This window comes from Adiantum capillus-veneris, chromosome 27, assembly GCF_014529385.1.
Source record: "Adiantum capillus-veneris isolate H3 chromosome 27, ASM1452938v2, whole genome shotgun sequence".
Classification (NCBI taxonomy): Eukaryota; Viridiplantae; Streptophyta; class Polypodiopsida; order Polypodiales; family Pteridaceae; genus Adiantum; species Adiantum capillus-veneris.
The window spans coordinates 1,276,055-1,302,904 of record NC_140957.1 but is presented as its reverse complement, the minus strand read 5'-3'; the positions used below and the strand labels follow the sequence as shown (position 1 = coordinate 1,302,904).

The 26,850-nt window shown below is 44.2% G+C and overlaps 1 protein-coding gene across 4 annotated transcripts in view; it reads left to right on the top strand.

Annotated features, from left to right (window-relative positions):
• Nucleotides 1-24,318, top strand: part of LOC147421394 (RNA-directed DNA methylation 4-like) — a 34,386-nt gene extending 10,068 nt beyond the window's left edge. The window contains exons 2-11 of one of the 4 annotated variants that reach the window (XM_086502566.1): nucleotides 20,529-20,670; nucleotides 20,794-20,880; nucleotides 22,269-22,369; nucleotides 22,456-22,512; nucleotides 22,656-22,697; nucleotides 23,016-23,158; nucleotides 23,242-23,354; nucleotides 23,448-23,523; nucleotides 23,606-23,682; nucleotides 23,757-24,318. In XM_086502566.1, the coding sequence (XP_086358692.1) occupies nucleotides 20,538-20,670; nucleotides 20,794-20,880; nucleotides 22,269-22,369; nucleotides 22,456-22,512; nucleotides 22,656-22,697; nucleotides 23,016-23,158; nucleotides 23,242-23,354; nucleotides 23,448-23,523; nucleotides 23,606-23,682; nucleotides 23,757-23,962 (1,035 nt within the window). In that variant the 5' untranslated portion in view covers nucleotides 20,529-20,537 and the 3' untranslated portion in view covers nucleotides 23,963-24,318. Of the gene's footprint in view, nucleotides 1-20,528; nucleotides 20,671-20,793; nucleotides 20,881-22,229; nucleotides 22,370-22,443; nucleotides 22,513-22,655; nucleotides 22,698-23,015; nucleotides 23,159-23,241; nucleotides 23,355-23,447; nucleotides 23,524-23,605; nucleotides 23,683-23,756 lie in introns of all 4 variants that reach the window. The other 3 variants (XM_086502565.1, XM_086502564.1, XM_086502563.1) reach the window with 3 other exon arrangements.
• The last annotated feature ends 2,532 nt before the right edge of the window (nucleotides 24,319-26,850 follow it).

Below are 26,850 nucleotides of genomic sequence, written 5' to 3'. Positions count from 1 at the left end.
CTATCTGCTGAAAATCTGCAAATCCTTGGGCTGTTTTGGGTGGCTGAAAATGACTGTTTTGGCTGTGTTTTTATGGGCTGAAAATGGGGGTATTCTGCAACCAACTAGGGCTGAATTGCCTGCTGTCCAAGAAGGCTGAAAACGCTGCTGTTCTGATGTGGAATGGGCTGAAAACCAAAAACGCTGATTTGACTTCCTAGCGTTAGTGAAAACGCTATGCAGTTCTGATGTGCTGGCGAAGACGGGGAGGCTGAAAACGGTAGGGATCTGGTGCTGACGATGATAGATGATGGTGATGATGCAACTGAGAAACGCTGGGGCTTATGTGTTTATGGTGAGGATGGAGGAACCAAAACGCCAAGGGGTTACTGTTGGGGGTTCTGCTGAGAAGGTGCCTGTTGAGCATGTGCTCCTGCTCCTCTTCTGCCAGAAAGTGCTAACTTGGGTTTGCTCATATATTAACCTAGCAAAATTGCCCTACCTACTTTTGTTAGAAAGTCACTTAAAAATAATAAGTGAAAAATATCAAAAATAGGGAAAATAGGCTAAATGCACTGGAAAATTCTCGTGACTAAATCTGATGGATTCTGAAGGGAATACTGATGATCATGCTGTGTGCAACCAGAGGATATGCATCTACACTAAGTGACTGGGCATGCACGGTCTACGAATAGACTCACAAAAGTGCGAGATCACTTCTAATCTAGACTTGATTGGACTGATTGAACCCTGATCATGCTGTAGCTTGTCCACGGACACATAGGGTTGGATGTGTCACGTGACATCCCCTCCTTTTCAAAGTGAGGTACTGGTACCGAACTGTATGGCGTCGAGGGAGATTGCGAACAGCATTCAGAATCCTGGAAGGGACTCTTTGCCGGCCCACTTTGATGTGTGGGTCGTGCGGTACTTGAACTTCATAAAGGTCTGCAACGCTTGCTTCTTTGGGCCGCGCTGAAAGCGACACAAAGTCTTTTGTGGCTTCTTCGATGCTTCAACTTCGTGGAGAGTCATGCTTCTTTCTTCTTCAAGAATCTCCATGGCTGAAAATTCCTGAAACCACTTCCAACACAAAAACATGAACATACCTATTCCATGTAAAGTAAATGGAAAAAGTCTTGTCTTTGCTAAAGACTGTGTATGCAATGTAGATGAACATAGAGACGGAGAGACAACCCGTTCATCAAACACATGCAAACAATGAGATCGAATATTTCTCTTTTGATCTAGAGCAATCAACTGTGGCAATTCACAACGGAAATGCGCATGCTTGGTGCTCATACTTGCATTTGCTTGTTCTACGAATGTGTCATGCCAAGGAAGAGACATGGAATGTGACTTCCTTACATACATACTTTTCAGCTTTTCATGAAAAATCCGCATACATTCGTGCTCATCTATGAGAGAAACGTGCTCAACATACAATATGTCATGCCTAGGAAAAGGGATCACATAACGATGTTGACTAAAATACAGGAAACGATCACGAATGAACCACTCGAACAATGCGTGCGTATGAATCATGCGAACACATAATACTTCCTGTGAGGGTTCTTTGGACCTAGGCTTGAGAGCCAAGATCGGTTCTTCGTGAGGGATCGAATCATCCTGTGGGGATTCTTTGGACCTCGACTCGAAAGCCAAGATCGGTTCTTCGTGATTGATCAAATCTACAACGAGGCTAGCTTTGCTAGAAAAAGCATCCACTAACACATCATCCTTGTGAACAATCACATAATCTTCATGCAACTCATCATGCTTGTGAGAAATCACATCTTGATCATGCAAATCATCATATACTTGTGAGAAATCACATCTTGATCATGCAATTTATCATGCTTGTCATTGTGCTTATCATTGTCAATCAAAACATCATCATGCTTCACACAATCATGCAAATCCTGTGTATCATGCTTTGGAGAAGAAGAGACTGAGAGAGTCTCCTTTTCCCGAATCTCTTGAATCTGTGCCTGAGCTTGAGAAAAGAGTCGCAAGAACTCTTGCATGCTTGCTTTGCTCTCGCGATAAAATCTTGCTTCTCTTTCTTTGGCCTCGCGATCAAATTTTGCTTCTCTTGCTTTGTTCTCTCGATCAAATTCTGCTTCTCTTGCTTTGGCTTCCAAGCGTGCTTGCTCACTTTCACGCGCTATGGCTGCCATTCTTTCTTGGTACTTACGCTCGATGGCTACGATTCTTTCTTCGCTTTCTAACTTCCTATCCATCATCCTCTTGTCGAAAGCCTCCATAGGAGTTAGTGCAATCCTTGTCGTAGATGGGAAAGGGGGAGGGTCGGAAAAACCTCGTGGTGGGGAAAATTCTTCTTCGCCTCTCTCATGCTCACCACCTCCAAGCGAAGTATCCATTCCGCTTCGAGTGATGACCATTCTGCAATCGTGGGTTCTTGTGGGCTCTTAAGTTCACGAGGAACTTGGGTTCTTGCGGGTCTTGAGTTCTTAAGTTCACGAGGAACTTGGGTTCTTGGGGGTCTTGGGTTCTTGGGTATCTTGAGGTTTTCTTTTGCTTGCAAATTGCGTTTGAGAAGGATCTTCTCTTCACCCAAGTTCTACTCTTTTCTGCGGGCGCATCCCTTGGCGGCCTTGCGCTCACACCAAGGTTGCTTTTTCCCATTTCACGTCGATTGGCCAGCCGCTAAGTGCACGGTCCGCTCTCAATGAGTGAAAAGAGACACAAGGGGAGGCTGGACAAACCCTTCTTTCTTGGGATTCCTGTCACTCTTCAACAAAACACGATTAGGAATCGACACGCCCAAGCGAACTTGGGTTCGTGCGACCTCAACAAGCAAAAAAATTTTGTGGTTCCTGTGGTTCTTTCCTTGAGTGATACAGAACACTGCCAAAGCTCTGATACCAATGTTAGGTGCAGCGGAATGAATGTTTGTGCTTTGCTCAAGATGAGTGCTACGAACTGTGCTCAAGGTTCGTTTTAGTTCTTATGGAAGGGAGAGCCTTCCGTTCTTAGTGGAAAGTGCTGTGATCACGAACAAAGTGAATGGACAATGTGCGTGCAAGTGTATGAGACTGAGAGATAGAGAGAGAAGAGAGATACGACACCAGAAACTGTTGTAAAACCCTCCTCCGAAGGCCCCACCCTCGTTGGTGAGAGTGGTCTACTATTGATTGCACAAAGTGGTACAATGACGATGCAATGGACTGATGCAATCTGGGACTATGCCGATGACGACGACGGTGGTAACGACGACGACTTTAGGGCTGAAATCTGTGGTCTTCTATCAGCTGAAAATCTGCAAATCCTTGGGCTGTTTTGGGTGGCTGAAAATGACTGTCTTGGCTGTGTTTTTATGGGCTGAAAATGGGGGTATTCTGCAACCAACTAGGGCTGAATTGCCTGCTGTCCAAGAAGGCTGAAAACGCTGCTGTTCTGATGCGGAATGGGCTGAAAACCAAAAATGCTGATTTGACTTCGTAGCGTTAGTGAAAACGCTATGCAGTTCTAATGTGCTGGTGAAGACGGGGAGGCTGAAAACGCCAGGGATCTGGTGCTGACGATGATATGCAAAAACGCTACACAAGCTGGTGATGATGGCGATGATGCAACTAAGAAACGCTGGGGGTGATGTGTTTATGGCGAGGATGGAGGAACCAAAACGCCAAGGGGTTACTGTTGGGGGTTCTGCTGAGAAGGTGCCTGTTGAGCATGTGCTCCTGCTGCCTCTTCTGCCAGAAAGTGCTAACTTGGGTTTGCTTATATATTAACTTAGCAAAATTGCCCTACTTACTTTTGTTGGAAAGTCACTTAAAAATAATAAGTGAAAAATATCAAAAATAGGGAAAATAGGCTAAATGCACTGGAAAATTCCCTTGATTGAATTTGATGGATTCTAAAGGGAATACTGATGATCATGCTGTGTGCAACCAAAGGATATGCATCTACACTAAGCGACTGGGCATGCACGGTCTACGAGTAGACTCACAAAAGTGCGAGATCACTTCTAATCTAGACTTGATTGGATTGACTGAACCCTGATCATGCTGTAGCTTGTCCACGGACACATAGGGTTGGATGTCTCACGTGACACTAGGTCCAACGAACCCTCACACGAAGTGTTATGTGTTCGCATGATTAGTAGCACGCATTGATCGAGTGTTTTATTCGTGATCGTTTCCTGTATTTTAGTTAGCGTCTTTACGTGATCCCTTTTTCTAGGCATGACGTATTGTACGTTGAGCACGTTTCACTCATGAATGAGCACGAATGTATGCGGATTTTTCATGAAAAGGTGAAAAGTATGCATTCAAGGAAGTCACATTCCATGTCTTTCTTGGCATGACACAGTTGTAGAAAGAGCACATGAAAGGATAAGCACCAAGCATGGGCATTTCTGTTGTGAATTGCCACAATTGATTGCTTTAGATGAAAAGCAAAAGATTCGATCTCATTGTTTGCGTGTGTGTGGTGAATGGTTTGGCACTCCGTCTCTTTGTTCATCTACATTGCATGCACAGTCTTTAGAAATACGAGATTTTTTCCAGTCACTTTACATGGAATAGGTATGTTCATGGTTTTGTGTTGGAAATGGTTTCACGAATTTTCAGCCATGGAGATTCTTGAAGAAGAAAGAAGCATGACTCTCAACGAAGTTGAAGCATTGAAGGAGCCACAGAAGACTTTGTGTCGCGCTCGGCGTGGCCCAAAGAAGCAAGCGTTGCAGACCTTTATGAAGTTCAAGTACCGCACGACCCACACATCAAAGTGGGCCGATGAAGAGTCCCTTCTAGAGTTCCGGATGCTATTGGTGATCTCCCTCGACGCCATACAGTTCGGTACCAGTACCTCACTTTGAAAAGGAGGGGATGTCACATGACATAACCAACCCTATGTGTCCGTGGACAAGCTACAGCACGACAAGGGTTCAGTCAGTCCAGTCAGTCTAGATTAGAAGTGATCTGGCACTTTTGTGAGTCTATTCGTAGACCGTGCATGCCCAATCACTTAGTGTAGATGCATATCCTCTGGTTGCACATAGAATGATCATAAGCATTCCCATCAGAATCCATCAGAATCCTTCAAGGGAATTTTCCAGTGCATTTAGCCTATTTTACCTCTTTTTGACATTTTTCACTGATTATTTTTAAGTGACTTTTGTTGGAAAGCAGGTAGGGCAAATTGAGTAAGTTTGTATATAAGCAAACCTAAACTAGCACTAAATGGCAGAAGAGGCAACAGGAGCCAAGCTCAGCAGGCAACTTCTCAACAAGACCCCTTGGCGGTTTCTCCCTCCAAGCAAGAAGAACCTTCCCCATGCTAGCGTTTTCTTCATCAGAACCTTGCCCTAGCGTTTGCATCAGCAACCATCGCCAAGCAAGTCCCAGCCTGGCGTTTTTGCATCAGACCTTCACCGCCGGAATATTTCAGCCCTAGCGTTAGTAAAGGCCTTCATCGACATCAGTTTTGGCCTAGCGTTTTCAGTCTTTATGACCTCAGCCTACAACATTTTTCAGCCATAAAGTACCTGCAAGTTCAGCCCCTAAAAGAGTAGTAGATTCAGCCCGGAAAGACCGTCAGTTTTCAGCCTAAAGAAACCTCAGTTTTCAGCCCTAAACCTGCAGATTTTCAGCGTCGAAGACCCACAGATACAGTCGCCGAATCAACGTTTTTGGACTAGCCACAGATTTCAATGCATAGCGTTTTTGGACAGAAGTAGAAAGATTGCAGATTTCAGCCCTAGTGTCGGCCTCGTCATCCCTGTCGTAGTCGTCAACATAGCCTAGATTTGCATCAGTCTCATGCATACCGTTTGTACCAGTTTGTGCAATCATAAGTAGACCACTCTCGCCGACGAGAGTGGGGCCTTCAGAGGAGGGTTTTACGTCGTCTCTGGTGTCGTATCTCTCTTCTCTCTCTATCTCTCAGTCCATTCACTTTGTTTGTGATCATATGATTCTCTCATTAAGCACGGAAGGCTCTACCTTCCATAAGAACAAAAGGAACCTTGAGCACAGTTCGGAGCACTTATCTTGAGCAAAGCGCAAACATTCATTCCGCTGCACCTAACATCCGTAGTATCGCATACTAAGCTTTGGAAAAAGCCTCTCCCTTCTCTTTTTCTTTCTTAGGTGTGCCTTCTCAAAATGTAAGAGCACTCAATCATCCTCCTTCAATTTCAAGTCGCGATGATGGCGATCCGCTACCTTTTCCTGTCGTTCTTGAGACTTCTGCAAAGTCTTGCGAACCTTGGCAAAAGCCGTATCCAAATCTCGCATATATTTATCCGCTTCAAAAATCTTATCTTTTGTGCTTAGGAAGGGTGGAACCTTTGCAGCACCTTCAACAAGTAGCACAAACTCTGATGGTCTGTAAAGCCAGTAAAATCCGCTCCGAGTAGGTAATGCCGCCACTGAGTAAGAGCATGGATAACCGCGAGAAGCTCTTTCTCATATATGTGTGCTGTCATCTCCAGCCTAGAGAACAAGTGGCTCTCGTAAGCAATGACATGGCCTTCTTGCATCAAGACCGCACCCAGACTACGACCACAAGCATCACAATATACTTCAAATGACTAGAGAACAATTGGCTATCGTAAGCAATGACATGGCCTTCTTGCATCAAGACCGCACCCAGACTACAACCACAAGCATCACAATATACTTCAAATGACTTCTGCAAATCCGGCAAAGTCAAAATTGTTCCCGTAGTCAATTTCTCTTTTAATGTTTGAAAGGCAGTCACCTCTGTGGATCCCCACGAGAAAGGGACTCCTTTCTGTGGCAAGGTATGCAAAGGGGAAGCAACCTCTGCAAACTTTTGTATGAACCGCCTGTAGTATGAACACAGTCCCAAGAAGCTTCTAACTTCCTGGACATTCTTCAAATCGGGCCAATCACGTATAGTCTCTATCTTGGCTGGATCCATTTGCACTCCTGCTGCTGAGACAATGTGTCCCAAAAAGTGTATCTGGGGTAGGAAAAATTCACTTTTCTTGGCATTAATCACCAACTTGTGATCTCATAATGCTTGAAAGACCTGTAGTAGATGTTCTCTATGTTCTGCCTCATCTTTGGAGAAAACAATGATGTTGTCAAAGAAAGTGCCAACAAATAGTCTGTACTCTCGAAAAATCCTGTCCATCATCCGATTAAATGTTGTTGGAGCATTGGTTAGGCCAAAAGGCATCACCAAAAACTCAAATAACCCAAAAGTCGTCCGAAAAGCTGTCTTGTAGACATCTCCCGATGCGATTCGAATTTGATGATATCCGCTCCTCAAGTCGATCTTGCTAAAACACGAGGATCCGTGTAGTCGGTCAAGAATATCATCGATCCTAGGAATCGGAAATCTGTTCTTGATGGTGATTTTGTTGAGAGGTGTATAATCGATGCACATTCTCCAAGATCCATCTTTCTTCAAAACCAACAACACTGGAGAGTAATACGGTGAAGTACTAGGCTGGACAAGACCCTTTTCCAAGAGGTCTTTCACTTGGTTCATAATCTCTTCATTCTGTGCTCGGCTCGCACGGTAAGGTGGCCAGTTCGGTGGTGTGTTTCCAGGTATCAGATCAATGGTATGATCTTTAGGACGAGCAGGTGGTAACTCGCCTGGTAGGCCTTCTGAGAAGCAATCGGCGTGAGAGTGGAGAAAATCTTGGCGTTCTTTATCAAGTTTAGACATATTTGTCCTATCCTTATCGCTCAATTCTTTCATAAAGATTGAGTAAACAAACAGACTGGATTTCATTGATTTTGAAATGGCCGAAGTCGATACAATAGGGACAGACTCGCCCTTCAGTTTAATATTAAGTACAATGGTTCTGCCCTTCTCTGTAGTCAAAGTCGCTTTCCTCACCCGATAATCGACCACGGCATTGTTCTTGTGGTACCAGGGAATCCCTAAGAGAACATCACAACCCTCTAAAGGCATTATGAAGAAGTCCTCATGCCCCAAATACCCCTGACAATGCAACCGAAGTTTGCCAATGACAGGTGTAATGGCTACATCCCTGTCGGGTGCCGCTAGAACTGCCTCCGCAAGTGGTCCCATCCGATCGGGAGTGATCTCGAGCCGCGCCGCCAAATCCGGTGAAATGAAGTTGGCCTTGGCTCCTCCATCAAAGAAGATCAGGGCCTCTTGATCTTTCACTTTGCCCCAAGCTCGGCAAAGTTTTGTACTCTCGTCCATGGTGTTGGGATCGGTACCCACACAATCTGGAACCAGTCCTGTTTTCATCTTGCCTTTTCGTCCACGTTCCTCAGTTGCTATCGAACTCTCAGGCCTGTCATCGTCCTTATCATTCTGTTCTTTCTGTGCCTTTTTAGGGCACTTCGCTAAGATATGTCCATGTTCCCCGCATCCAAAGCACTTCTCCTCCTTGATGAAGCGAGCTCGCTCCTGAGGAGTAAGCTTGGGTCGTGCATCCTTTTTTTGTGGGTTGCTCTTTTTCTTTCTACTTTCATTTCCAGAAGTCTGTTCGCCTCGTTATGTCATGGCCTCATCTGTGGTAGGTTAGACTGCCAGAGTGAATGGCAAAGCCCTGCTTCGCATAACTCATCAATTCCTGAATAGAAGCTTGAATGAAGAGGCGGGTAGAAAAGAGCTCCAGAATCTCTCACAGTAAGCATTTATTGTATCTTTCTTGGTCATCCGAAGATGGTTCCAAGCAGCTCGTATATCCCGTTCATACTCTTGCGTCAACCAAGAAGAAATAAAAAGCTTCTTAAATTTCAGCCATTTAATTGGCGCAGTCTTGTTTAAAAGAAGCGTGGACCACCAAGTGTGAGCATTCCCCTTAAAGTAAGAGGCAGCTCTTCGAATCTTGGAGTGCTTTGAGTAGCGTTCTCCCACGAAAGCGATGTCAAATTGCTGTATAAAAGACAAAGCCTTCGAAGCATCTGAGTATCTGTCACCAGCGTGTGACTACTATCTATCCTTTTTGTTGATTTCTTTCTTATTATCTATTTACTTTTACTTTTTGGAAACACCCCTTGGGAAATCTAACTGCCCTGCATTGCATAGCTAGTGTGGAACTGTCTAGAGGGAGTCCAGGCCTGAGGGCAAGAGAGCACTAAGGTTGGACAAGGACTATAGTTAGCCAAAGTGGGGTCATTGACTAGCCAAAGTGGAATCCTTTGCTACAGAGGCTACATTTCAGTTTTGGGTGTGGCTGCAGTGTACAAAGGGGGTCAGATGACCTAGAAAGATACAATGGCAACATCTCCTAAAATTTAGGGAACTGCTATTTTGGGACCTGAAAATGTGTTTGCGTCATTACCTCGGAATGACAAGGGGAACATTTTCTTACTCTGCCGTGAAGTCAACTGGGGAACCGGTTGGGAGATTTTTAGGCGGCAACCCCGAAATAGGAAAATGCTTGTAAATGTGCCAAGTGGCACCTTGTGGTGCACTTTCCTCATGCAACAAGAAGTGGCACTGATTTTAGAGAGGAAAAGGGCTCATTTGCAGATTTTGTCACAGGTTAAGAGCTTTGGAGTGCTTCCTTTCCCTCCTATGTACAGTGCGGTGCCAGGAGTGATGCCCTGCATGCTACGCACTGCCCTCTCTCTCCCCTATGGCAGTATGTTATGCCCCTCTAGTGGGCTTTTCAATTGACCAATGTACAGTTGTGTGGGTTCATGCGCGATTGCCGAGGCAAGAGCCTCTTGCACAGGTACTGGATTAGCTAGCGGCTAATCCCCTGCAGGTACAGGTGAATTCGGAGAGGTTTCACGCCAGAAATCTCGTCCGATTCAAAAGGCAAGTAGCCCTACAGGTGCGGGAGCTCGAGGACTTGCTACGGATGCGACCGGCATGCGAAACGGAGCCCGAAACAGTAAATTACAGCCTGCTGTGTATTTTTGCAGGTTTAGGGTTTTGGCCCTAAACGGTCCCTAATACCCCCAGGAGGTTTGGGGACGCAAGGGGACCGTTGTCCAGGTGATCTGGCGCATTTTCGGGGCTGAAAACAGAGAATTCAGCATGCTGCAGATTCTCGCCAGGTTTTGCAAAGTGCCCGTATGCGTCGGGAAAGTCATTCAATGCGTGGGAATACTGACTGTGAAGGGTCCTAGTACAGTTATGTTGCGAAATTGGGCCAGAACAATTGAAATTCAGCCAAGTTTGTGCGGGGCAGCTTGTAGGGAACCACAGTGTTTATTCCCTCTATTAAACAATAAAGAAATACCGAAAGGGGCGCCTAAGTTAGGGGCCAATCTGGTGTCGGTCTACTCATACAGGTGCAATCTAGCAGCCTGTATCCCTCTCCCCTTTGTTGTGTCTTGAAAGTACAAGTAAAGTGGGCGACAAATTAAATGGGTGAAAGCAAATAAGGTTTAAGTCTAGAGTCTACCGCCCTTTTTGGATTGAACAGGCCAGTTTCAGTATCCTGAAAAAGTATCAAATTTGATCGAGTGTCCACCTTCCTTAAATTCTCGGACTTTCTTGCTTTTATCTTCCAGAAAGTCATACTGGTTGGCTTTATAAAAAATTTTCTTGTTCGCATAGAAGTTTCCGTCATCGGAGTTTGAACTGTTTGTAGATGAGTCCTCAATAGAATTGCCAGTCACTCGGCGAGATTTAGACTTCTTTGCCTTTTTCTTGCCCTTTTCGAAGCGTTGTTTCTTGCTTCGCTTTTTGCCTTTTCTGTCTTTTTTGCTCGAATCTGAAGAGCTAGAAGAACTGTCAGAAGAAGAAGAAGAAGAAGAAGAAGAAGAAGAAGAAGAACTGGGTACTCCTTCAAAGTGAACTCGCTTCTTCTGTTTCTTTGCTTTGTCAAATGTCAACTGACGACCCAAATAACCCGGGAAGTCATTGCCTTTCTTCTGCTTTTTGCCGTGCTTTTTGGCTTTCTTTTGCGTGTCAAAAAGCTGAGCAATCCGTGCATCAACCACCTCTTCCAATTCCTTCTCTGAATATTTCTTGTGAGCAGAAGGTTTCTTGAGAGCGGATTTCGGAGGTGGTGTTGTGGTTTTCTGCCACTGCTCATGCACTTCTTGAAAAGAAGTCTCGCTCATCTATTTTGCAAATTTTGGGTCCTTCGCAAAATTGAGCATCATCTTTGTTGCGTGGCCGATCAATTGACGACGCTTCATCTCTCGTCGCTCCGCCTGAGTAGGCCAAGGAGGGCCATACTCTGTCAGAATCTTCGTTGTGATCCCTGCCCGCATCTCCATATGCAGAGGAAGTTGATTGATCCTTGCGTGAAGCCATAGGTGCCGCGGAAAAAAAATTGGGGATCGAATTTCCCGTAGAAGAGAAATCGGCGGTGCTCTGATACCACTGTAACAAACTTGGACACTCCAAGTTAAGAATCAATCACGACAGCACCAAATAACCACTTCAAAACAATTCACAGATCACGATAGATTTGCACTGGCCCGACGGAGTTCCGTGCCTAGAGATATTGGCCCCAAAGACTGGCGCCCCTTTCGGTATTTCTTTATGTATTAAATCAATGTAAAAGTACAAGAGAGCGGTTAGGGTTTCACTCTCAGACTCTGCGTCCAGATGCTCTGCAGAGTGAGCCCTAAACCGCCAATTCAAAGATTACAAGGGATGCCTAAAAGTAGAGCCCCAAAAGGTTTCAAAAATAAAAGCAAAAATTCTCTCTCTCTCTCTCTCTCTCTCTCTCTCTCTCTCTCTCTCTCTCTCTCTCTCTCTCTCTTTCTCAGAGAGTAAAAAAATAAAGCAATGGACTCTCTCTCTCTCTCTATCTTTCTCAGATTGCGTCGCCCAAAAGCTGATTTTCAGCTCCGCAATTCCCGCCGCAATTTGTGGCAAAGCCGTACTGCTGCCATGTGGCATTTCTGGATCTGGCTTGACTGTCTTCTTCACTGGAATGAAATGAGCTTGCTTGCTAAATCTATCAATAACAGTCCAGATACCATTGTGCCTACTCTGTGTTCTTGGGAGATCAAAAATGAAATCCATTGCAATACTTTCCCACGATCGGGTGGGTATGGGTAAAGGCTGTAACAATCCCTGTGCTTTATGCCTGTAAAATTCGACCTTCTGGCATACCAAGCAACTACGTACAAAATCGTCCACGTCCTTCTTGAGTCTCGGCCAAAAGAAGTATCTCTCTACACCTTTCAAGGTGGTAGCTATGCCGCGGTGACCCGTAAAAGGTGGACAATGGCATTTGGTTAAAACCTTTTTTCTCAACAGCTGTGTAACGCACAATATCGTTTTCCTCATCAAGTAGCCATCCCGAATGGAATATCCGTCTACTATCTTCCCATTTCGTATCCGAGTGAAAATATCTGCAAAATCTGTATCTGTGGCATAAAAATCGACCACATCCTCGAAGCTCCTATGATGAAGCGTGGAAATAGCCAGAACCAATGGCTTCCGAGACAAAGCATCCGGCACCAAGTTCTTCTTTCCTTGCACATGGACAATCTGGAAGTGAAATTGTGAGAAGATGTTCGCCCACCGCATCTGCTTTTCCGATAGCTACTTCTGTGACAAGAAGTAGTGTAAACTCTGGTGATCTGTAAAGATCGTAAAGTCGGCTTCGAGTAGGTAATGTCGCCACTGAGTAAGAGCATGGATAATCGCCAAAAGCTCTTTCTCATATATCTGTGCTATCAATTCCGGCCTTGAAAACAATCGGCTCTCATAGGCAATGACATGGCCTTCTTGCATTAAGACCGCACCCAGACTATGACCACAAGCATCACAATATACTTCAAATGACTTCTGAAATCCGGCGACATCAAAACTGGTTCTGTAGTCAATTTCTCTTTCAGTGTCTGAAAGACAGTCACCTCTGTGGATCCCAACGAGAAAGGGACTCCTTTTTGTGTCAACATATGCAAAGGGGAAGCAACCTCTGCAAACTTTCTAATGAACCGCCTGTAGTACGAACACAAGCCCAAGAAGCTTCTAACATCATGGACAATCTTCAAATCGGGCCAATCATGGATAGTCTCTATCTTGGCTGGGTCCATCTGCACTCCTGCTGCTGAGACAATGTGTCCCAAAAAGTGTATCTGGGGTAGGAAAAATTCACTTTTCTTGGCATTAATCACCAACTTGTGATCTCATAATGCTTGAAAGACCTGTAGTAGATGTTCTCTATGTTCTGCCTCATCCTTGGAGAAAACAATGATGTTGTCAAAGAAAGTGCCAACAAATAGTCTGTACTCTCGAAAAATCCTGTCCATCATCCGATTAAATGTTGTTGGAGCATTGGTTAGGCCAAAAGGCATCACCAAAAACTCAAATAACCCAAAAGTCGTCCGAAAAGCTGTCTTGTAGACATCTCCCGATGCGATTCGAATTTGATGATATCCGCTCCTCAAGTCGATCTTGCTAAAACACGAGGATCCGTGTAGTCGGTCAAGAATATCATCGATCCTAGGAATCGGAAATCTGTTCTTGATGGTGATTTTGTTGAGAGCTCTATAATCGATGCACATTCTCCAAGATCCATCTTTCTTCAAAACCAACAACACTGGAGAGCAATACAATGAAGTACTAGGCTGGACAAGACCCTTTTCCAAGAGGTCTTTCACTTGGTTCATAATTTCTTCATTCTGGGCTCGCTTACATGGTAAGGTGGCCAGTTTGGTGGTGTGCTTCTAGGTATTAGATCAATGGTATGATCCTCAGGACGAGACGGTGGTAACTCGCTTGGCAGGCCCTCTGAAAAGCAATCGGGATGAGTGTGGAGAAAACCTTGGCGTTCTTTATCAAGTTCAGACATATCATATTTGTCCTATTCTCATCATTCAACTCTTTCAAAAAGATCGAGTAAACAAACAGACTGGATTTTATTAATTTTGAAACAACCGAAGCTGATACAATAGGGACATAGTCGCCCTTAAGTTTCACATCAAGTACAATGGTTCGGCCCTTCTCTATAGTCAAAGTCGCTTTTCTCGCCCGATAGTCGACCATGGCGTTGTTCTTATGATACTAGGGAATTCCCAAGAGGACATCACAACCTTCCAAGGGCATTATGTACAAGTGCTCGTGCCCCAAATACCCCTGACAATGCAATCGAAGTTTGCCAATGACAGGTGTAATGGCTACATCCCTGCCGGGTGCCGCTAGAACTGCCTCTGCTAGTAGTCCCATCCGATCGGGGTGTGATCTCGAGCCGCGCCGCCAATTCAGGTGAAATGAAGTTGGCCTTGGCTCCTCCATCAAAGAAAATCAGGGCTTCTTGGTCTTTCACTTTGCCCCAAGCTCGGCAAAGTTCTGTACTCTCGGCAATCGTGCTTGGGTCAATACCCATGCAATCTGGCACCAGTACTGCTTTCATCTTGCCTTTTCGTCCACGTTCCTCAGTTGCTTTTGAACTCTCAGGCCTTTCTTCATCTTTGTGGTTTTGTTCTTTCGGTTTTTTAGGGCACTTCACGGAGATGTGCCCAGTTTCCTCGCATCCAAAGCACTTTCCCTCTTTGATGTAGTTAGCCCTCTCTCGAATAGTGGTCTTGGGTGGTCTTTTCTTTCTTTTCTGGGTTGCTCTTCTTCTTTCTACTTTCATTGTTCGAAGTCTGTTCAGTTCTTTGCGTCATGATTTCATATGTGGGGTAGGTCAAACTGCTTGAATGAATGGCAAAACCCCTTTTGGCATGACTCATCAATTCCTGAATGAAATCTGACTTTTGCTCGAAGCAGTGATCTCAGATCTCTGTAGGAAGCCCAAAGGTAAACCGGTAGAAAAGAGCTTCAGAATCTCTCGCAATATGCGTCCAATGTATCTTTCTTGGTCATTCTGAAGATGGTTACAAGCAGTTCGTATGTCGCGTTCGTACTCCCAAGTCAACCAAGAAGAAATCTCTTAAATTTCAACCATTTAACTGGCGCTTTCTTGTTCAATAGAAGAGTGGACTAACAAGTTCGAGCATTTCCCTTGAAGTAAGAGGGTAGCCCTCCGAATCTTGGAGTGCTCTGAGTAATGTCCTCCAGAGAAGGCTATGTCAAACTGTTGTATGAAGGCCAAAGCCTTCGAAGCATCTCGAAATCCAGAAAACGTGTCAAATGTAATTGACTGTCCACCTTCTTTAAACTCTCGGACTTTCTTGCTTTTATCTTCCAGAAAGTCATACTGGTTGGCTTTATAAAAATTCTTCTTCCTTGCATAAAATTTGTTGTCATCGGAGTCTGAACTATCCGAAGACGAGTCCTTTGAAGAACTGTCAACAACTGGGCGAGATTTAGACTTCTTTGTCTTTTTCTTGCCCTTTCCGAAGCGTTGCTTTTTGCTTCGCTTTTTCCCTTTTCTGTCTTCTTCGCTCGAGTCAGAGGAGCTAGAAGAACTGTCAGAAGAAGAAGAAGAAGAAGAACTGGGTACTCCTTCAAATCGCACATGCTTCTTTTGCTTTCTTGCCAATGCAAATGTAGATTGACGACCCAAAAAACCTGGGAAGTCAATTCCTTTCTTCTGCTTTTTGTCGTGCTTTTTGGCTTTGTTTTGCGTGTCAAAAAGCTGGCTAATCCGTGCATCAACCACCTCTTCCAATTATTTTTCTGTAAACATCCTCGACGTAGGAGGTTGTTTGAGCGTCGGTTTGAGGGGTGGCTCCGTGGTTTGCCGCCACTGTGAGTGCACCTCGTCAAAGACGGTCTGGGTCAAAAATTTTGCAAGTTTAGGGTCTTTCGCAAAATTTATCATTAACTTTGTCGCATCATCGACCAATCTCGGATGTTCCATCTCTTCAAGTTCCGCTTGAGTAGGCCGAGGCGGGCCGTACTCCTCGTGTGAATCTTCTTCGTGATCTCTTCCCACATCTCCGGATGCAGAGGAAGTCGATTGTCCTTTGCTTGAATCCATAAGTGCCGCGTAAAAAGGATCGGATTTCCCGGTAGAAGAGAAATTGGCTGCGCTCGGATACCACTGTAACAGACTTGGACACTCCAAGTCAAGAATCTACCGCGACACGACAGGAATTCACTTCAAATCAGTTCACAATCTGATTTGACACCCGCCCGGCGGAGTTCCGTGCCAAGAGGTATTGGCTCCAAAGACTGGTGCCCCTTTCGGTATTTCTTTTTATATTAAATCTGTTGCACAAAGTACAAGGGAGTGGGTGGGTCTCACTCTCAGACTCTACGTCCAGATGCTCTACAGAGTGGGAGCCCAAGCCACACTTATAAAGGTTTACAAGGGATGCTAAAAGCAGAGCCCCAAAAGCTGCCCATTAAAAGCATTCACAAATAAAGCAACTTTTATCAAAAGAGCTCTCTCTCTCTCTCTCTCTCTCTCTCTCTCTCTCTCTCTCTCTCTCTCTCATGCTTTACGTAGCCAAAAGCTGCCAAAAATCAGCGTAGCCAATTTCCGTATAGCCAACCACGTCATCAGGTTCCGCTTTTTGCGCCGTAAATCGCGGGGGTTGGTACGGCAGTGCCACGTCAGCATTCAGCGTAAAATCCAGAAGCCTTGCATGTCACTGCCACGCATTTGTGTGTGTGTGTGCCGGGTCTGTCACCACATGCCCACCATGCCACGTCACCTAGTTTGTGACACCCATCAAGCTGTCTGGACCTGCCCATGGCTGTAATCGGTCGTAGGTTTTTGACCAAATTTTGCCAGCATAATGGTGCAAAATCCCTGTAGGTCAAAAGTACATGCCCAGGACGCTTTTCCCCGCATTTTGGAAGCTTTACGGTGAGCTGCAGGTCAATTTTAGTGTGCTGTAAATTTTTGTTTAGCCATTGTTAAGTGCCTACAGCCCTGTACATGCATCCCAAGGCCTTTCCGAGGCTCCCCTGGCGATTCCTTGCAGTTTAGGTGCGAAACCCTAAACCTGCAGAGAAACGCAGCAGGCTGTAATTCTCTGTTTTGGACCGTTTCAAGCGGAGCGAGCACGCCTACGCGTGTTTTAGGTGCTCCTGCACACAATGGAACAGTTCCCCTTTGAAACGGAGGAGTTTTCACGCAAGAAAACTCTCCGTTTTCGCAATCCTTTGCGATGGAACTGTGCATACCTATGGGGGATTAGCAATTAGCTAATCCGGTTTCTGTTCAGAAGGCTCTTGCCTTGGCAAACACGCATAAACTATACATGGTCAACTGAGTAGCCCATCCAGTGGGGCATAATAATGCGTTACCTGTTCAGAAGGCTCTTGTTAGGCGCAGCGGAATGATTGTTTGCGCTTTGCTCAAGATGAGTGCTCCGAACTGTGCTCAAGGTTCCTTTTTGTTCTTATGGAAGGTAGAGCCTTCCGTTCTTAATGAGAGAGTGCTATGATCACAAACAAAGTGAATGGACACTGTGCGTGCAAGTGTATGAAACTGAGAGATAGAGAGAGAAGAGAGATACGACACCAGAGACGTAAAACCCTCCTCCGAAGGCCCCACTCTCGTCGGCGAGAGTGGTCTACTTATGATTGCACAAACTGGTACAAACTGAATGCATGTGACTGATGCAAGTCTAGGCTATGTCGGGGATGACGACACCGACACTAGGGCTGAAATCTGCAATCTTTTATCTGCTGTCCAAAAACGCTATAGGCTGAAATCTGCTGCAAGTCCAAAAACGCTGATTTTGGGGCTGTTTTCTGATGATCTTTGTCGCTGAAAATCTGCAGGTCTTAGGCTGTTTCTTCAAGGCTGAAAACTGAGGTTCTTACCGGGCTGAATGTGCTACTTCCTTATGGGCTGAATCTGCTACTCTTCGATGATGAAAAACGCTGCCTTGCTGAATCTGCAAAGGCTGAATCTGGGACCAAAAACGCTAGAGGCTGAAGTTGGACCAAAAACGCTAGCTTGTCTGCTTTCCAGCGATGGATGATGATGCTGATGCAAGCGCTAGTGATTGGGAGGCATGGCGATGACTGCTAATGCAAAAACGCCAAGGTTGAGGCTTGCTTTCCAAAAACGCTGGGATGAGGGGGAATCTGCTGCTTGGAGGAAATCCACCAAGGCTTGGTCTTGCTGAGAAGTTGCCTGCTGAGCTTGGCTCCTGTTGCCTCTTCTGCCATTTAGTGCTAGTCTAGGTTTGCTTATATACAAACTTACTCAATTTGCCCTACCTACTTTCCAACAATAGTCACTTAAAAATAATAAGTGAAAATAGTAAAAAATAGGTAAAATAGGCTAAATGCACTGGAAAATTCCCCTGAAGGATTCTGATGGATTCTGATGGGAATGCTTATGATCATGCTGTGTGCAACCAAAGGATATTCATCTACACTAAGTGACTGGGCATGCACGGTCTACGAATAGACTCACAAAAGTGCCAGATCACTTCTAATCTAGACTGACTTGACTGACTGAACCCTAGTCATGCTGTAGCTTGTCCACGGACACATAGGGTTGGATGTGTTACGTGACTGCTCTTGCCTTGGCAAACGCACATAAACCCACAGGACTGTACATGGTCAATTGAGTAGCCCATCTAGTGGGGAATTAGAGAGAGAGTTACGCGAGACCAAGTTATCGCGTTGCATGAGACAAGGGAGAAGGCAAGCTTTCCATTAAAGCTGCGATCACCTGCACCTACTACTCACCCACACACTGTAAGTCATAGTGAGTTGCAAATCATCCTCCTCTCTTAATTTGGGTGTCCCCTCTTACTGATGCTTCTGGCAAAACGCTCTGGAGTCGCCATGTGTCCACCGACTTATAAGTGTAGCGAGGGGGCCTAATTGACTTTGAACTGAGCCTAGACACCCTTTTACTGCTCGGATTCCAATACCGACTGTTGGCCCGACGATCCGTGGCGACGTGCCCTTCCCAATTGCAGGTGAAACTCTCGGCCGGCTGTCGTTTCACACTGGCCACGCAATGTCCGGCCATTTGTGACTTCAAAAAGAGGGTCCCAAAAATTAAATAAAAATCATCGAAAAGAAACCAACAACTAAGGTTAGCAGTTGCCACGTCCTCGTGACACTAGACTAGCAAGACCAAGTTGGAGGAGGCCAAGATGACTAGACCAAGCTGGACTAGGGAGAAGCTGGTCTAGACCAAGCTGGATTATACGAGCAGACTAAACCAAGGTGTCACAGAAGCAGACTAGACCAAGCGAGCTGCTGAACCAGCTAGGCTCCTCAACATGTAGGCTCAGTGGAGTGGAGTGAGACTTCAATTGAGGTCCCACGGGGCGTGCCAAAAATGAGAGCACCTGTAGTAGGGAAAGTGTGTCGTGCTCTCTACAATGGGTGCTTCTCAGTGTAGTGTGCGTGGCACCTCACTTCAACAAAAAGAAAACATCACACAACAATAGAATAACAACTCAAAGCACAACAATAGACTTAGAACTCAATGGAACTCGACAAACACCTCTCTATAGTGGGTGCTCCTTAGTGTAGTGTGCGTGACACCTCACTTCAACAGAAAGAAATGGAACTCGACAAACTCATGGAACCATGTAGACTCTGGCTGGCAGCACACTTAGCTCCAAGCCCAGGATTCACAGGTACAATGTGGGTGTCGAGGCTCCAATGTGTAGGGAGGGTGGCAATGTGCGGTGCTGGACTCAAGACTCAAGACTCAAGACTCAAGACTCCAAACGTTAGACCATAGAAAGTGGATGATGATGTCGACGACTAGAAGCAACTACAATTATATACAATCATAAAGAGCCACCAACGGCTAGCAAAATATCCCAGTCCAGCTAAGTCTATCCCCAAATTGTGGTGGTGGTGATCTGGCCATGGTGTCCACTAGATCATTGCCACGTGTCATTGCCCAGGTGAGAGTCCGTCGAGTGTGAACTCCAGACTAACCGTAACTAACTGCCTATCCTGTGCCAAAGACACTGTAGCCCTGCTACTCTCTCTCTCTCTCTCGCGCGCGCGCGCAACTGCTCCCTAAAAACCATTTTCTTTTTGCATTTTCTAGGTAAGCATGTTCTTTTTGCACTTTCTTTTGTGCTTTAGTTTTTGGTTTTTCCCATTGATATGCAAATATACCGTACGCATATAGAAAAGACTATGCTAAAAGGTAGCTTTTGCAATCAAGCTATCATATCTAGCTTGTGAGAATGTCTTTGGAGCTTGTTTATGTGTATGAGGCGGTGAGTCAATGGTGTTATAAAATAAATTGCTATGGATGGTTCATTATGGACCACATGAAGTGGCCATGGATCATATGAGGTGGTGACTGCAAGCACCACAGGTTGAGTGCGAAGTCTTATGAGGAGAATATGAAGGGTTAAGCCTGTGTGGTTGTTAGCTCAAGATTTAGGGATGAAGTTTTCCTAAATTGAGCTGGTTAGTAAGTGGATACCTGTGTTTGTATCTACTGGTTAGGACGTGTAGTTACTTTACATTCATTGCTAGTGTGTATTTGTAGTTCTATTACTGTCTATGCTCATGCATGTGTGTAAATGTTTCTAATGATCATGATATTATACTGATGCCGTGAAGGTATTTGTATCATTAAGGTATTGCTCTCCTGAACCTGTGTATTTGTAGTTCTACCACTGTCTATGTTCGTGCATGTGTGTGTAAATGTTTCTAATGATCATGATATTATACTGATGCCATGAAGGTATTTGTATCATTAAGGTATTGCTGTCCTGAACCTGCTGCCTGTCGGACATGTTTCAAAACCTTCCCTGTGCTAGTATTCTTGCTGAACCTTTGGTTGATTGTTTCAGACTTTGACTATGGTGGAAACTGTGCCAAGCCGTTCATCATCACACATGCTTGCAACAGTCCTCGATAGTGAAGGGGATACGTCGAAGCCTCTGATCGTTCGCATCAAGCGAAAGCGTCTGCAGCTCCCCATTGAATCTCTTTGTGTGCATCTCTCTCTCTCTCTCTCTCTCTCTCTCTCTCTCTCTCCACACCCCCCTGCCCCACCCCCGCCCTTTCTTTTCTGTGCCCAGATTGAGGCTCTTTGCATGAATTTTCGAAATGCAGGGTTAGAAGTTTCTGACAGACCCACCAAGCGCCTTGAGGCAGAACTCCGTTCCTTTTCTCTCAATAACTCTGACATCCAAGGCCCTGGTATGCTACCAATTCTAAACATGTCTGTTTAACTAGCCATGTCTGTCTTGGTTGTAGTTTTTGTATATGCACACACATTAGCCCCTTAGTCATTGCATGTCCATTTTTTCTGAACATTTCTATCTCTAGGTTCTGGCTTGTAACTTTGAAATCAGTTCTGATTCAAATGACAAACGCTCTAGCCATACATAGGGTCCTACAAGTGATACCAGGAAACAAAGGGGCCTGACCAAAGCCACCGTTGGGTGACTCTCCCTAACTGAAGCTACTGTCTAAGGACGTAGGCTAGCACACGTTATAGTGTCCTTACTCCATCTCGCCTCATCCCCTCAGGGTGACCATGTGTTATCCTAGGCTTTGAAAACTGCAAGGTCTCCACTAGCTCTTTGCCTAGTGGCAGTATATTTGCAAATGATAGGGCCCCCTCTAATGTCTGCTTGGATACTGAATGCCCATCCCAGCTGTGTCCCTAGACCAGCCGTGTCCCTAGACTAGGTTTCTATCCTACAGGATGGACATAAATTTGGATTACGTGGCCCTCAAAGAGCTTTAGGAAGTGTGATGAAAGTCTAACTTGTGCAATCACATTATGTCTGATCTCAAGCTAATAGCCAGTGTATTGTGGTCTTCGCGATGATGATGTTATTTAACCTGTACTCTTTACCAATCTCATGGTTGTGTGAGCTCATCTTTGAATTCTGTGTTCGATGTCCTTTTGACAAAGAAGTCCATAGAACAGAAGGGGTCTGTCCAAGGATCATTTGATGTCTTAAGCTGTTGAATCTGATCATGGCTCCTCCATTCTTCAAAATTCTGTTGTGTTCCTCCATGCTTGGCGTATGATTGCAACCTGCCTACACAGACTGGTCTCAGGTGTCTGAGGGAGACAAAGTAGCCTCTCCCCAGTAAAAGCCTTCACAATTACAGGGAAGTTTTAGAGGGACTGCAATGTCTCATTCCAAAGTGGAACCATAGGATGGAGATGTTGGGAAGTGATGAGAGGGTGGGGAGGTCAAAAAGCGGCAAGGTGAGGAGAGGACTTGGTTTGTGGCCCTTACTTTTCTGGGGGGGTGTTCCACGGGGGGGGGGGGGGGGGGGGGGGGGGGATTAAGGGGGTATGGATGCTTTAACACTAGATATGTTGTTGAGTTCAGCTACAGGAAGTGAATGCTCAGAGTTGAGACTATGGGGCTTCAAAACATATTCTTCATTTTCCTGTATCAACTGCAATGTTTGTCATTCACAATCATCTCTGCTGATTATGGCCTTCTTAGTAAACAGTGGTTATGCTGAGATTCAGTAATGATCCGTCTTACAGCTTACCTCCATCACTGATTTGTTCTACCCAGCTCTTGATGCTCGTGAAACCTATATGTATTCTTGTTCAGATGAAGCAGCTGAATGTAAGTCTAGCAGGCTACTCTTTCATCATGTGGACACTGTTACTTCTTTCGGAAGGGAGGAGACAAAAAGAGTGAATGCCCTACTTGTAAGATTTATCACCTTCCTGAGCATGGACTTAGTTCAACATTCTTTGGGGTTTTGATTTTGATTAATTTTAAGAATGGAAAGCAGAGGGAGTTTCATGATGAGCCAATAAAGGGAAAGCATCGAATCTGGCCCAAAAGTAAGGTCGTTACTGCTTTCATGCTTATTTCAAAACACTTTGCCCATGTAGTTTCACTGTTTAAGGATAATGAAGCTCGTAGAATTCTCGTGCATATGTCTTTAAGTTTGAAGTCAGGCCTAATATTATCTCTTGGATGATGATGCAGCATGGCAAGCTATCAACATCAAAATCCAGAGAAAAGCATCAGGTGAGAAAAAATTGTGGTTTTTGGTGAAGAATTTTGGGGTTGATTCTTGGAAATGTTTCCTTTTTATATATGTTAGGCTAGATTCTGCCAAACACTCTATCTGATGCATGCATGGACATTCAATCTGATAATGTTTTACGGTTGGTTTTCTAGGAAATAGCAAAAGGTGAGATAAAATTGTGATTTTTTGTGAAGAATTTTGGGTTTGATTCTTGGAAATGTTTCCTTTTTATATATGTTAGGCTAGATTCTGCCAAACACTCAATTTGATGCATGCATGGGCGTTTAATCTGATAATGTTTTACGTTGGCTTTCTAGGAAATAGCAAGGAAAGCTCGCTTTGAGCAAGTTTGGAGAAGCCGCAAGAGAGTCACTAAGCAAGACAACTTGTCGGAGTTATTTCATCTTTATGACATTGTACGCGTAGATTTGGAAGCAGACATTCTGGACAAACAAGAGAGGTATGCACACATGCATAATTTGTGACAGTTTCAGTTTAAGTCATCACCAACATTCTTCACGTGGATTTATGGGGTCTCTGCAGAGAAGCAGAGAACAGGCTGCTGCAGGATTTCCTTCCGTTGTTCAAGGAGTATCTTCCCTCTGTTGCTGCGGAAGTAGAATCCTCTACTGCTTCTTGTATGAATGAATTGGAAGGTGGAGCATTGTGGATGTTTAATTTCTCAATTTTTGTGTACTGAGCTGCTCTGATTCTTTTGCTTTGCTACTGACATTTTGCGGTGTGTGCAGATGAATATGTCTATGATGTTTATGCACTCGGAGACAAATCAAATGGAGGTGATATGGACACATCAGACTATCCAATGTATGCTGATCATTAATCAGGGCTCCATTTCCTCAATCATGTATTGTGTTTAGGCCTGCTGAAAGATGGGATATGGATGCAGGATCCAGGTGATAGATGATGATGATTTTATGTGGGGTGTTTCCCCTGAGTCACAATATGACAGTGAGGACTCGAACGGTAAGGCTTTACACGCATGTCCCTGCCCTACAAATCTCAATCTGGATGTCATTGTGCTCCATACTTGAATCCAGATGAAAATAATCCACTGAATGATTATCCGGAGGAAGAAGATGATTCAGAAGAGGAGACAGACAGCACCTTGTCACAGTCTGACGTAGCTGAAGGGAAGCAGGATGTGGTGTCGAATGCATCAGACGAATATGGCTGCGATACTGCAGAGGAATGGGAAGAGAATTGGGGTAGTGCTTGTTATTGCTCTGGCGAGGAGTTGGGATAAAGGACGATTTTGATAATGATTCATCTTGAGTCAGCTATTATCTGTGCCATACATCTGCATTGAACACTAGAACTGAGCACACTTTACAACCTGCCCATCAGTTGTGTTTGGAACTGTAACTCTTGGATTTGTGTAAAGCTAGTCAAGAACATTGAACTTGCATATGAAGGGAGCCAGCTATGTATACCATTAGGGATTTTGTAATCATTTCTGGAGTTGAGTAGGTATCACAATCAGCACAGCTGAGTCTTGAGAGTAAATTCTTGCTGTACGTTGCGAAAGCTGATGAAGATGTGTCTTCTGGATTCTCCTCTATCCATCAACAATGGCTAAAAAGAGCATCAACATTCTAGGAAGGCTGAAAATGTGGTTATTTGATGCGTGCTTAGCTGTATGTTCTTGGAACAATAGTAACGACTTTGTCTTGGGTCTTTGAGTTTAGTACATATCTTTGTCGACTTGCTTTGTGTTGGTGTTCCTTGATAACGTCTTACCAATACCTTTTCAACACTAGGAAAAAATGTCATCTAGATGGATAGGAATCAAGGCATACGTTGCATTAGTGGGCAAAACTTGAATACCGACTGAAATGAATAGATGAGGGGAGTTTAGGTTGAGCTCAATGGTAAAGCATAAGAACAAAATGTTCTTAGTTGAAAATCTAAAAGGATGCTTGAACACCAAATGGAGACGAAATGAGGTCACTATATCTAAAACTGCCAATGGAATCGACTGTTTTGCGGTAGCTTGCAGCTTCTTCAGGACTCCTTTAACTTGAAAATCTTCATTGCTTGGGAATCTAAGGGTTGAAGAGACGCCTCCATGAGAGTTAGTTATAGCATACTCTCCAGTCTCTGGAAAAGTTTGCAGGATGTAGGGTACTCCTTGAGGTGAACTCCACATGCAATATGGCTTGTTGCAGTAGTGGACCCACAGCTCAAGAGGGTTTGAGGTAATACCTCCTCTTGATGCTATATTAAAGTCAAGATCAAATCTGCACCTCTTAGATAACGCTGTTGACAGGTGGCATAAACTTATGCAAGGTGAAGCTTCACTTTTGCATTCTAAAGCAATAGAATGCAAGAGAAGTAAAGACATGTTAGGATGTGAAATGAAAGGTAAGTCTCCATCGTGCACTGAAAACAATGAAAGTCTCCCTAATCCAACACAACACTAACGGTTTCTTTTAGAAAGCCAAAAATGATACTCTTAAGATATTAATGTAAGATATTCCTAATGGCTCCAAAAAACAAGGTGAGGACTATTAGACACATAATCGCAAATACCTTATATGTTACAAAGGACCTCACTTAAACAACAAATGAAAATATTCACATTGACATTCTAAAACAAAATTAAATAAAAATGCTCCCATAAAAACAAGTAGGCCTAATAAGCATAGAATATAATGAAATGACTTTTTATAAGTCAGAATATTAAAAAAAATTCGATAAGACAATACTTCAGATCTTGGGATCCCTCCAAACTTCTAATCATTTGTTACACCCCTCCAAAAAAAAAAGTATGTAGCTTTGAAAACACCATTTGAAAGGACATGATTGGCAAGGTTCTTATAGAGATTGGCGTGAGTCACCTAATTGATGACCTTTGAAAACGGACATTTTCCAACATTACTTTTGTGTCTTAGGGACAAATCCTTGGATCGAGAGAGTTTTTACAAAAAAACTTGCGTATAGCCATAAAAGTCTCTTGTGTATGCACAATCCTAGTGTGAAAGCACAAGGGGAAGCATGAGCATGGAAGAAGTGTTAAATTGCTATCATGAAGAAATTCCTTCCTAACCAACCCAAAGATTATCTAAGTACTTGGCAGGGACCATATGGGGCTCTGGTATTTCTTTTCAAGAAGAAGAAGAATATAAGTTTTTGTATGTGTATTGACTATACGACTTTGAACAAGATCCCTATCAACAACAGATTCCTTATACCTAGGGTAGAAACTTTGAGAACGGGGGAGTCTTGGCGTGAAGATGATGATGAACACCAAGGTGGAGGTGAAATGGAAGAACAAAGACATTTAGAGAGGATAACCAAGAAAAGGATGGGTAAATCTCAAACCACACCATAAAAAAGAAACAAAAGCCCAAAGAAAAGAAACCACACCATTTCGAGAGGAGTCTTGGCCCGAAGATGATGATGAACACCAAGGTGGAGGTGAAATGGAAGAGCAAAGCCATTTAGAGAGGAGAACCAAGAAAAGAATGGGTAAAGCTCAAACTACAACATAAAAAAGAAACAAAAGCCCAAAGCCAAAGAATCTAAAAAACAAAAGAAGTCGAGACAAGAGTGGGAGTGTAAACATCACGACCAAAGAAAGAGTCTGGCAAAAGAAAGAAAGAGGGTATCTAGGAGGGAAAAAAAACAAGACTAGAGCTATAGCTCAAGCTACTAGGAGAAGTGAAGAAGAAATAATTAACAACGCTAGAAAAAGAAAATCTTATTAAAGAAAAAACTAAAGATGCACACATAAGAGCTAATGACAAAACCATAAAAATGGAGGAAGACATGTAGCAAAAATTAGAAGAATACAGGCAAGAGGCACAACTACTAGTGCAACCTTAAAAAGAAAGGGAAGAGTAGAGAGAGATGGAGATGATAGGCAAGAATGCAAAGAAGTCCAAAGGAGGACTGGTGAAGAGCATGAGATAGGCATAGCACCTTTGCCTCCTCATCCACAAACTCAACCCCAGGAGAAGAGCAACAAATTGACAGGACAGAGGAGAGACAAGAAGATGCCACACACCCTAATCATCTATCTCCATCACCTCTTTCACCACAAAGACAAGGAGACCACTAACACCAAAGAAACACAACAAGTGGAGAAATTCAAATGAACAAGGAGAATCTTCCCCATATCATACTCAATTG